General features: G+C 35.0%; 1 protein-coding gene across 2 annotated transcripts; it reads left to right on the forward strand.

Annotated features, from left to right (window-relative positions):
* The first annotated feature begins 216 nt into the window (after window positions 1-216).
* On the forward strand, window positions 217-9274 carry rbm24a (RNA binding motif protein 24a). Of its 2 annotated transcripts, XM_088601601.1 has the most exons (5): window positions 217-648; window positions 1760-1883; window positions 2332-2386; window positions 7102-7492; window positions 7996-9274. In XM_088601601.1, the coding sequence occupies exons 1-4, from the start codon at window positions 481-483 to the stop codon at window positions 7445-7447; spliced, it is 693 nt and encodes a 230-aa protein (XP_088457727.1). In that variant the 5' UTR covers window positions 217-480; the 3' UTR covers window positions 7448-7492; window positions 7996-9274. The 2 variants fall into 2 exon arrangements, with proteins under 2 accessions (XP_088457727.1, XP_088457726.1); XM_088601600.1 differs by having other exon boundaries at window positions 7102-9274.
* The last annotated feature ends 2746 nt before the right edge of the window (window positions 9275-12020 follow it).

Consider the following 12020-nt stretch of genomic DNA (forward strand, 5'->3'; position numbering starts at 1 on the left):
ATTTGGATTGAGTTAAGGTATATGATATATAATATTCAAGCTCTTATATCAGTGACCATTGTAAGGAGCACTAGAATTGACAATAGCCTCACCATCAAAGTGGTTACCCAGCGAACAAACCAGCCGTTCAGCGGTTTAACAGCTGGCTGACGAAGTGAGCTGTGGGTGGGGAGGAATTTGTGTCCGATTCCTCCCTCTGCTTTCAAACAGGGTGGAGTTTCCATGAGTTCATTAGAGGAATGGGTCAGGGGGAAACCAGATACAACAGAATCAAGGAGAAGCAAAGTTGCTCGCAGTTGTTCTGGACAATCTATTCTTTTTCCAGTGTTAAAAATTCATCTACCTCGATTTTGTTCTCGAAGTTCTGTCTCCGGTTCTATTTACTTACTAGTTGTTTTTAATAGGAATATTAATACCTGATATAAACAAGTGGCACTGTTTTTCTTCTTTTGACTTGTTTTGCACTACTGCTTTCTGAAGATGCACACCACTCAGAAGGACACTACTTACACCAAGATTTTTGTTGGAGGTTTACCTTATCATACAACGGACTCGAGTCTCAGGAAATATTTCGAAGTGTTTGGTGAAATAGAGGAAGCCGTAGTCATTACTGACCGGCAAACAGGCAAATCCAGGGGATATGGATTCGTAAGTATTTAATATGCTCATCCGCAATTTTAATTGCCGTTGCAAGTGTTAAGTCGAAACAGATTGATTATTTTAATCAGACCTTCAAAATCGCGCTCGGAGATGTTTGTTTTTCGTTCACACTTTTGGGGTTTTAGTGCAAAGCTGAAGGTCTCGTTACCGAGTACCTGAAAAAGGTGATGTAGGAAAAAAACTCCGTCAAGTTGCGTTAAGATGGCCAATGTTAAGAGTAGCTCTAGTAAACCATATCAACCAAAGAAGGTTCCACTGCCGAAACGTTGTTTTTCTTCTCTTTTCAGCAGGGAATAAATATTTACTTGTTCCTCTAGTAAACAATGATGGTTAACTGTGCTTGCGAATAATTAAAACAAACGCATATATATAATACCTTTCGGGATAATTTGCCGTGGTGGAAAACATGGGAAAACTACTGTTGTTCATTCTCTGTTTGCTCCTTCTGTTTGTTTATGAAGTGCAGATGCTTTCAAATCTGAATGAGAATAATTAAATAATGACGTCATAACTGTCATTGCATTTTATTTTGAGCCATTTCATTTAAGTGTTATTGAGCTTGCGTGTAAACCTTAAATGATAATACATAATGAGAAATACTATACAAGCCTTTACATCATGTTCCGGTATTTTGCTGATAATTTGTCATCCAAAATTATCTAAATGTGGGTTAACAAGGATATAAATATTTCAGTCATTTAACAAGAAGGACTTATTTGTAGGGATATGATTTTTCCCCTAGTTTTTTGGTTATTAAAGAATGAACACAATTTTCGTGTAAGATTAGTTTACAAAATCATACTAAATTACAAATGCACTATTTGCAGATTGACTGCAAAATCTATAATAGCCATACTCCTAATTTAAACAGCACTGAATAGTGTATACGCTTGCACATCCAAACACCAATATTATTTTGGTTATTAGCAAAAAATAAGGGATTCACGGTTTTCAGCATGCGTAGTGGTATAGTCTCTTTCTCTGTAGTGTTCTCTGAGTTCACAATTCTAAATAAGAGTGTTTTCCCCCTGTATGTCTTAATAAATACTATATTGCCATTGTAGGAATGGGTTCTCATGATATTGTTTGTGTCTTTGAGGTCACCATGGCTGACAGAGCTGCTGCTGAAAGGGCCTGTAAAGATCCCAATCCTATCATAGATGGCAGGAAAGCAAATGTCAACTTGGCGTATCTAGGAGCTAAACCAAGGGTAATGCAACCAGGTAAGAAGACCACTTGCTTTTAAGATGGCTGAGGATCTAATCTGTGTCAAAAGAATTTTAAATCCCTCAGATCCTTCAAATCTGTGAGATGCAGTAGTGTAACTGTATAATCAATACATCAAAATAAAACTGCATATGTCAAGAAAATATTAACTTTTTAAACACTGTTAGTAAATTCACTTCACCCTGTTTCAAAATGCAGATGAAACATTTGATTTGACCTGACTTTTTAAATACTTTGTTGCTTTAGGATTGTAGATTGTGCAGAAAAGATTTGACATAAAATTAGCTTTTTGTTGGCTATCAAAAAAGCAAATGGCTAATCTTTAAACTGCTTTGGTAAACAGTATATTTAGTGTAATTTGCTAAATAGTAAGTGTATTTTATTACATTTAAAATACAATAATTAGGTGTATTGGTTTCTTTTAAAACATGTCTTATTTTTTAGGTTTTACCTTTGGTGTTCAGCAGTTCCCACCTGCATTCATCCAGCGGCCTTATGGGTATGTTGTTGTCCTTGAACATGAATACTGTATTTTATAAATAGCACTCTAAATTCTATATTCTGTACATGAACGTTTTCTGTGGAAACTCAGAACTGTATGTGGAAATATTAATTTAAATTATTTTTTTCTGTTTCCTTTTCAAAATGTTAAATTTTCTTGTAGTATGTTTTGGTTAACAAGAATAAGTTATTATAATTATGTGCCTGAGTCAAGTACTGTTGTCAACCTTAATTTGAGCCTAGTGAAAATGACCACCAAATCATTAATATTTGTTGTGCAAAGAGGTGTGTTTTTATGGAAGTCCACATGTTCTCATTCAAGCTTGACTCAATGTTATCTATTTCTTTCTGATCTGACAGGATCGTTTACAGTTAAGATAACTGATGTCATGAGAAGGATATGATGATATGAGGTGGAATAGCTCTGATCCGCATTGAGCAGATCTAAAACTGTTACCAGTAGACTCAAACACACACAAACAAGCTAAAATGGTGATTAACGATGCATGTATGTTTTTTCTTTTAATAGTCAATAGACCTGTGTGTGCTTTCTTACTGTAATGAAGTGGTGTTGATAGCTAAACTGTGTGCTTTTATTTAATGGAAAAAAGCTGAATTAAGGATTTGGGTTTTTTTTTTCATTTTTGTTGAGGAGTGTTGACTTTGCCCATGGGGAGCAAACGGTCTTTTTTGTTTTTATGCTTTTTATGCTGCAGCCTGCAATTTCTTTTTTGTTGTTTAACAAATATTTTTTGTTGGAGTGAGTGCAAACTTTCTGTGTGAAGTTGATGACGAATATTTCACTTGTTGCTTGCATGTTGCGGGAATTTTCTTTCCATTTCTTTTGGTTTTGATGTTGGTTTGTTCCCTTTCTATTAACTACATGCTTACACTGTCATCTCCTTAGAAGGGAATGCCTTGCTTCCCTGGTCTCCTTTTAGTTTCTCTTTGTAAATACTTCAGGTTCAGTGTGTGTCTTTATTCCCTGTATGTCTGACATTGTAGAGATAGCCCACTACCAAAGAGCTCCTGTAGCTCTGCTCTTTGTCAGGCATTGGTTAGGTGTAAAAACACAGATTCTAAATCCGCTGTAGAGTTTAATCTTTATTGTATACATGGAACTGTTGTGTGTTTGGTGAAAGAGAGGGTTTTGTTATAAATCATTGAAATACAGTAATACAGAATAGCTGGGGGGCATCTGGTAGTGGTATTTATTAAGCATTGTCCTCCTTAGACTAACAGCATACTAACAGGGTAAACGTTTTTTTTAAATCATGGACAGATATTCTGCGTATATATTGATGTGTTGTTTTTATTGAAGAACATATCACACTTTTGAAATATAGCAAAAAATACATGTATTTAATACTATTACATCCCCGGCCTTTATTATGCAAGGGAGATTTATATTATTAGCATGTAGAAAGAAAAGCAATAGAGATGTTTTTTGTCTCAAATGTTTCCTCTGTTCTAAACCACATATTTCTGTACACAGAAAATATTGAGTACACAAGTGCACAAAGTGAATCAGTAGTTTTGAAACATTGTGGCTGTCATTGAGGTGAAACATTAACAAAACACCAGGGCTATACACATAAACAGATCAACATCCATTGAAATGTTGTTTCAAAAGTATAACTCATTGTTGATGTTAAATTACTCCCTTTCTCAAATTAATTGGGAAAATTAGATCTGTTTCACAGTGATAAATAATGGATGACTTAAACCCAGCAAAAAACAACAGGTGGTCAGTGGAATAGCAGAATTAATATTTCCTTAATGGTTACCCATGTGATTGACAAAGAGTCTATATATAGCCCTGAAGTTTCAAAGACCACTGAGGTCAGCCTTAAAAATAAATTTATATTGAGGAGCATGCAGTATTACACAAATGCTGGGTCAATCTGTAAGTTTGGATTGTTTTGTGTTCTTGCTAATTAAGAAAAAAACTTCTTCAAGTTTGAAAACTGCAAATTGTCTAAGAATGTGTTTACATAAAAGTTTTATCTGTAGCACACTAGACAGTTCCTGACATTGAATGACAGGCATTGAATTTAATAAAGCATAACTATCCACACTCTGTGGTAAGAAAAGCAGGGTTATTATGTTGAGAAGTGATATATAATTTAATATGTCTTTTTTTAATTTTCATACTTGGCAGCCTTTTCTTTGAAAGCAAACAACCTAAAGTATATGTCGGAGCATTTTTTCATTTGGCAAGATGAGGTCTTCATCTGTATGAGAGTACAAGAAAGAGGTTTTCTCTGATGTGCACACAAGAGGGAGATTAAGAAATGGCACAGGGTGGGTTAAGAGTGGAAAAGGAATTCCAGAACATGCAAGGAATATCTCTTGTATGGAAACATATTCCCTTTGACCTTATACAGCCTTTTGGATGATACCAGAATAAAAATAGCTCTGCTTCAGCCCTCCCTGTCAGTCAGTGGGGTGCTAAAGAGCACACTGCCAGACTCTGTGCTTCTGATTCCCATATGACTTAGCTTGACAGATAAGATTTCTTGCCCCACCACCTGTTCCCTGTGCTCCAGAGTTTAATTTAAAAAAAACACTTTAAGGGGGTTGTGTGCTAACTGTATACAAGCACCTGTAGCCATTTATCTTGCTGTCACCTTTTCTTTTCCTGTAAATAATAGAGGGCCACGTTGTGAAATTTACCAGAAGTTCTGGAAACATAAAAAATCTGAAAAAACAACTTTCATTTATAAACTAATTTTCTCAGTGTAATACAGAAAGACAAATCAAGTCAGTTTAAAATAATAACATTTAGCTACAGATAAAATTTTAAACCAATCAGCAAGGCATTCATTTTCATTGCATTGGGTTATTACCTAGTAATGACGACTGTTTGCAACCAATTATTTAAGAAACCTTTGCATATTTTATGTTCAAAGACAGGGGGGCTTTCAGTAAATATTTTAATAAGGACTGTTCCTTTAAACACTATACCCATTAATTGTGCTTTACATGTTGTAACTTTCCAATGTCTTCAGTCTTAACTGTAAATAAACTTTCAGATATACAGGTAAGGGAAATGTAAATTCCTTTACTTTGGAAGTTGATAAACCTTGTCAAAATTTTACATTTTAAAAGTGTTTTTTATTAAGTTAAGCTGTTCACACAGATATTTCACTTCTTTGCTTTACAAAGAAGTATCATGGCCTTTTGTAGCTGAGCAATCTGTTAACTCTTTAACTCGTGTCTTTTGGCTTTATGTAAGTGGGCAGATATTGAAGGCCTGCAGTGTAAGTGTAATTGTTTGACTATAACATTGCTTTTGATATTTCAGTGTACTGAGATGCACAAGTGCTGAGTTTTTCTGCTTTGTTGTCAAAGGATGACAATTTAAACAGAGTGAGAGCTGCACTGGAGTTTTAGATGTATTCTTTTTTGTCTTTAATGAGTGATTCTGCTGTGTATATGACACTTGTGGATTTTGTGTTGACATTTTTGTGACGCCTGCATTCTTTGTTTTTTTTAATAAGGGTGATCGGGGTTGTGCAGCTGTGAACTACATAATGGATTGCTGAGTATGCAAATTATATAGGGTTGCCATAATAGACTATTCTTTTTTTACAGGTTTGAAATTTGTGGAATTTGTTACGTTTCCTTTTTGAAGTTGTTGCTGTAAGAAATTGGAGCATTTTCCCATATTATAGAAAAAAGTGATTCAAGTAAATAAAATTGATAAACAACATGTCTTTCAACAGTTTGTTGTGGGATTATTGAGGCACTTTAGAGTTCAAATCGTTAAACTGATTCTGGTGTATTGCCTCATAACCCTGCACTTTTGCTTTGCTATGTTTGAGATATTCACACAGTGAAAATGAGCATTCATAACAAATGCTCTAATAACGAAAGTAGTACTTATAAAATCTGTCTACACCCAGACCATTTCTGACAAATTATTTTATACAGCTATATATTTACAATTCTTCAATATTAGTGATATACTATAATACCTGCTGTCCTAGAACTCATTTGAGATTACCATAAGTGTCTCAGTGGCTAACCCGTTGTATTTATTTGTAGAACGAACACTTCTGGAGAAGGCATAGAGCCTCTACCCTTTGTTAGTTGGTGCACTATTGTATTGTATGGTTTTGAAAGTAGCCTTTTATGTAAATAGGTGAAAATCAGAAGTGAAAAATACAATACATTGCTGTGAATATTAATAGGTTGAGAGTCATATTGATTAGGGTGAAGTACGAAGGGATTATAAATCTGAAATAAACTGATGGCATGCAACAGGAGGTCCTCCCTCATTGTGATGGGTGCTTGTTAAATCAAATACTGTTCATAACATCCTAAGGGATTTGTTTAATGAGACCCAGGGAATGGTAGGCGAGAAAAACTATCCAGCTGTCAAAATGGCAATGACATTGCCACAATGCCCATTCATTCCCCTCTAAGCATGGCTTACACAGCAAGGCAAACAAAAGCAACACAAAGTGCACATGACACACAGTGCACACTGAGTCAAAAGTTTATCTGCAGCATTATATCCAAAAACTATAATCAATACAATAGCAGCTGTGTACAGAAGTCATTTTAACATTTATAAATTTCTATTTTGGCAACCCTATGTATCTAATAACAACTACATGGAGTTTTCTGAAATGTAATGGTTTATTTGAAGTTTTTGTTGTGTATTGTATCTTTAAAATGCTGATGGCTACTTTTTCTGCCCTGCAGGATCCCTGCCCATTATGTCTATCCTCAGGCCTTTGTACAGCCCAGCGTTGTTATTCCACACGTACAGCCAGCTGCAGCTACAGCAGCTGCCACCTCTCCATACATCGACTACACTGGTGCTGCCTATGCACAGTATTCAGCCGCTGCCACTGCTGCCGCCGCCGCCGCCTATGAGCAGTACCCCTATGCAGCTTCCCCTGCAGCAGCCGGCTACATGACCACTGCTGGCTATGGCTACGCAGTCCAGCAGCCCCTTGCAGCTGCAGCTCCTGGATCAGCGGCTGCCGCAGCCGCGGCCTTTGGGCAGTACCAACCACAGCAACTGCAGACTGACCGTATGCAATAGCACCTGGACATCTGCAGTAACAACCGCAATGGCCTTGAGAGCTGGGTGGGGGGTATTTCTTGGCTTTCCAACTTGCAGTGATTCTGAAAGCAAAACTTTATAAAAAAAAAAACCTGAATATTATCTTTTTTGTTTTATCATACTTGATATTTATTAAAAGACAAAAACAGCAAAAAACTGTAGTGTTAAAGTTGATCTTAAATCCTGCTGTCTGTAAAAAGAACACATGGATGTTTTCTTTCTGCAAAAGACTGGGTCATTTTTAGAGATGTCCCTAATTGATATAATAGATAAGTTATTTATTATTGGTAAAGTGTTTGAGGGCTCGGTTGTATGGTCTTCACAAGTGCATTGATTTTTCTGGTTATCAGGGAAATGCAGTATTTTTCAGCTAATTTAACAAATTTGCAGATCAGGGAATAATAGAAATAAGCCTGTAAAATAATAATAAGATGTATCTAATTCTATGCGAGTTATTTTTGCTCTTCCAAATGCTGACTGTCCTTTCTGACTTTCATTTTGACCTATGCAATTTTTTTTTGTTTCAGGAAACTAAAAGTTTGATATCTCTTTTTAAAGGGCACCGAACAATTAAAGGCAATCTGTCAGTTTCCAAAATAATAACGACGATGAAAAAACAGCTAAAAATTATTGATGGACAGGCACCAAAGTTCCTTTCTCTCTTGTGTTCTGCCTGAGTGGAACTCTGGAGTGAGCAGTGCGGAATAAAAGGGTGCAGCAGCTGTCTGGACAATCAATAACACAGACAGCTCTGGAAAGAACACATCACTTGTGTATGTTTGATGAGCTGTCACATTTTAATCCCTCTCCCCGTCCGTTTGGGAAACTTTAACTACTGGTGTCAGCTATTCCAATTCTGCAACAGGATCAGCCCTTGACTACAACAGACTTCTCTTTTTATGTATTGCACCTGTCCATGCCTTTTTGAATGAAATGCAGGAGAAAAAAAATGTGAAACTTAACCCTTTAAAACATGCTATTTCAGCTGACTTGTGTATGTTAACTTACCATACAACTCTTATCCTAATAGGTTAAAATAAGTTTCTGTTCACTGCAAAAAGATGTATTATGCAAACCTTTATTTTGTTTAAAAGCAGCACTGACGTTTTAAAGGGTTAAATATTAGAATGTGGTTCTTACTGTGCCTTATATTATTTGTAATACTATTTAAAAGAAAATATATTTATTTTGAGCATTTTGACTATGTTGCGCACTAAGGAAGGAAACTTAGTTGCAGTACTGTATAAATTAATCTTATGTTTTCATCTCATGGCTTATAAATTATTTAGTAGGAGTTACCTGTAGCATAATAAGTATTCAATGAGAAAAATGTTGACTAGGTATATACTATTACGTATGCACTGTTTAGTGATATTTTTGCCTTTGAATTTTAGAAATTGACATGAAATATTTGCTAGTTTAGTAGCTTTTCTGTGAAACATTTTAAATGCTGACCTCTTGATGTATCAATGCTCCTTGTATTTAAAAAATGAAAAAAAAACACAAATGCTGCTTTATGTATTAGAAGGTGTTGTCTTCTGAAGTCTAAGTACTTGTGCTTTTATTGTTAATCGTTTTCAAATGGACTGTTTTACACTGTTGGGAATTTTGATACTTGAACAATTTCTTACAAGGGAAAAAATCTTTTTAAAGATCCTTTTTACATCATGGATAATAGAAAGCATTTGCATACAGCCAGTGTTATACAATTTAAAAGCAATGGTCCTGTTGGTATTCAGTTTATAATTTCAGAATTTCAATACTTATTTAACCTGAATTAAAATAAAAATGATATGTAAGTCCTAATTTTGCTGTATTTTTTTTTTAGAAATATACAACTTTAATGAAAGGGAGGTTTAATGGCACTTCATTGTACATTTTCTTTTGATTTTTTTTTTTACATTTACAATTCAGAAAATGAGTGTGATTTTAAATATGGGAAGTCTGCTGTAATTTAGTTCAAGTTACACATCAATTTTCACTGACAGAAGCAGGTTGCTGCAATATCGAATCCTTATTAAAAATTGCTTATATTGCAAGTGACATCAAAAGAATCATTAGTTTAATTTTCCTATTTTCTGAAGATTCTTAGTAAGATTCTTCTGGTCTTTTTTCCACAACTAGAATGGAGGGTAAAGGTTTTGCATAAAGCAGACAGTTAAGAAGCACTGTTCTGGAAGAGGAACTTGCCAGAAAAGAAAATGAACAACAAAAAAAATGCTAGTCTGGGAGCTTCGTTTCAGTGTTGAATAGAGGAGTATTTTTTTCAAAACTACGGCACTTAAATCACAGAGAACTGCTGGCCTTTGAATAGGTTTCCATAATTGCACTGTCTTACCTAATCAAAATCTTTACCAGAATGTCTTAAAAGTAGTTTAACATACAGTAAATTCCTTCTTTTTTTGCTTAGATCTTTTGTCTTTCAGATAATACAGTACAAATTACTAAGGACATTACTGGGAAAATTGACTTAGTTACTTTACACTAAAATTATGCATATGGACAAGTTGCTTAGTATAACAACTTTAGAGTTGCTACAAAATTATTTAATAGAAAGACTGGTGATTTAATTTGATATTGTATTGCAAAGGAATTTTTATGGAGGCCATTTAGACCATATAATGATGGAATCAGAAATAAAATGTTTCATCTAAGTCCAAAAATGGCAAACAATGTACATAAGAACAGTTAAGAACAAGAAAAGGCAATGGTAGCTAATTTGTCTGCTGACAAATCTTTCTGGGAAGAAACCAGGGTGTCAGCTTGAACAACATGGCTGGGCAGCTAGTTACAGACTTCCACAGCACTTTTCATCAAAAAGTGCCTCCTCGTCTCATTTTTCCCTCAATGTATTTTCATTTGTGTTCTCTGGTTTTTATTGCACTGTTAATTCTGAAGACGTTCACTTGGTTGTTGTCTTCTCTGCTCAACACTTCAATGGTTCAGTTCATTCAGCTTGTCAGTAAAGGACATTCCTTTAAGAGCTGAAACGTATCTTGTTGCTTATCTCTGGAATGATTCTAGAGCAGTAATATTTTTGTAATGTGATAATTAAAATGTATACAATAGTTTAGATGTCTTACTATTGCAGTGCACAAAATCTATACATTTGGGATTATTCTTCATAAATGTAAAGTTTGCTGCCTGGATCTTTTCTTTAGGAATGTCTGTGTAAATAACACCATACTCACCATGCCATACCATACTTTTCCTAAAGCTACTACCGTAGCAATGGACTACCAGACCTTCCAGTGTCCTAGGACAACCTGCTCCTTAACCATGTGATTATTTGGTAATTCACTAAAATATAGAAATTAAGGGGCTTATGATGACAAAGACCTGCATGTCATTGGATTGGAAGAACCATTGTGTGTACCCTTGTACCCCTAGTTTTAGGAATCTATTATTTCCCCATAGAAAACGTCTACCCTAAAAATAAGACTATGGTAGTAGCTAGTTTACATTAAGGTAGGAACAATAGACATCACCATACTGATAATAATGCCTTAGCAGGGCAAGAGGAAAACAGAAACCTAGCTAGCAGCAGTGCTTTTGCCAAGGCATTTACATTTGGCTAATAATAATAATAACAAAGAGGAACAGCTGCTTATTCTTACAACAGTCCATCTACAGTAATTCGGAAACCTTCATGAAACGGTCACTGTGAAAACAAAACACCCATTCTTTCCCAGAGTACTGTGATTATTAGCAAGATCTGGGCAATATAGATTCTGTTTCTCTGAGTGAGAAACTTAGATTATTTCTTCTATGCTGATTAAAACACTGTTTTTGTCATTTATCTTCTAGTTTTGCTTATTTTGTATTAAATGATCGATTACTTTCTTATGGTCTACTGGTAATGGTCTGAATGATCTGATTTTCACCTGCTTAAAAAACAACAGAGTTAAAATATGGAAGCCCAGTTTCCTGTGTGTGTATGATGGGGCAAAAGAAAAGGTCAACATAGAGAAAACTGTGGATAAATTGTTCCACGAGAAGTAGCAAAAGTGTATGGAATGAGTCTTATTTTTCAACTGTTGATAGAGATCCTCTCCTTTCTCATTGTATTAAATTGGTCATTTGCTATAAAACTAAACCCTTTAGTACCATGGTTTTCTATATTTTCTATGTAACTATGAATACCAGGTTTTCTATGTAGTCTGCTATATGATTCTGTTTAATGCCTAAATATAGAAATAAAGAGTTTCTGGCTCTCTGAATAAGACTAATTTCCAGAAATAACCATGAATTTCCAGACATTTATATGAACTTCTCCATGCTTTAGAATTTGCTTAGATGTACAAAGATGAACTAGAATAGTTTTGCAACAACATTTTATGGACAGATAAGACTAACATAAACCTTTACCAATGGAAAGCTTAAAGTGTCAAGAAAGAAACGGCAGATGCTCCAAAGTATACCGCATCATCTGTGGATTCACATTATCAACATTCATATGGAAGCATATGTAGGTATCATGCATGCATGGCTCACTCTTCTTACTTCATGAATTGGTTTACTCCTCTTATGTAGAAGAAAATGTGTTTGTATT

This window comes from Lepisosteus platostomus, chromosome 12 (assembly GCF_059453375.1).
Source record: "Lepisosteus platostomus isolate fLepPlt1 chromosome 12, fLepPlt1.hap1, whole genome shotgun sequence".
NCBI classification, from domain to species: domain Eukaryota; kingdom Metazoa; phylum Chordata; class Actinopteri; order Semionotiformes; family Lepisosteidae; genus Lepisosteus; species Lepisosteus platostomus.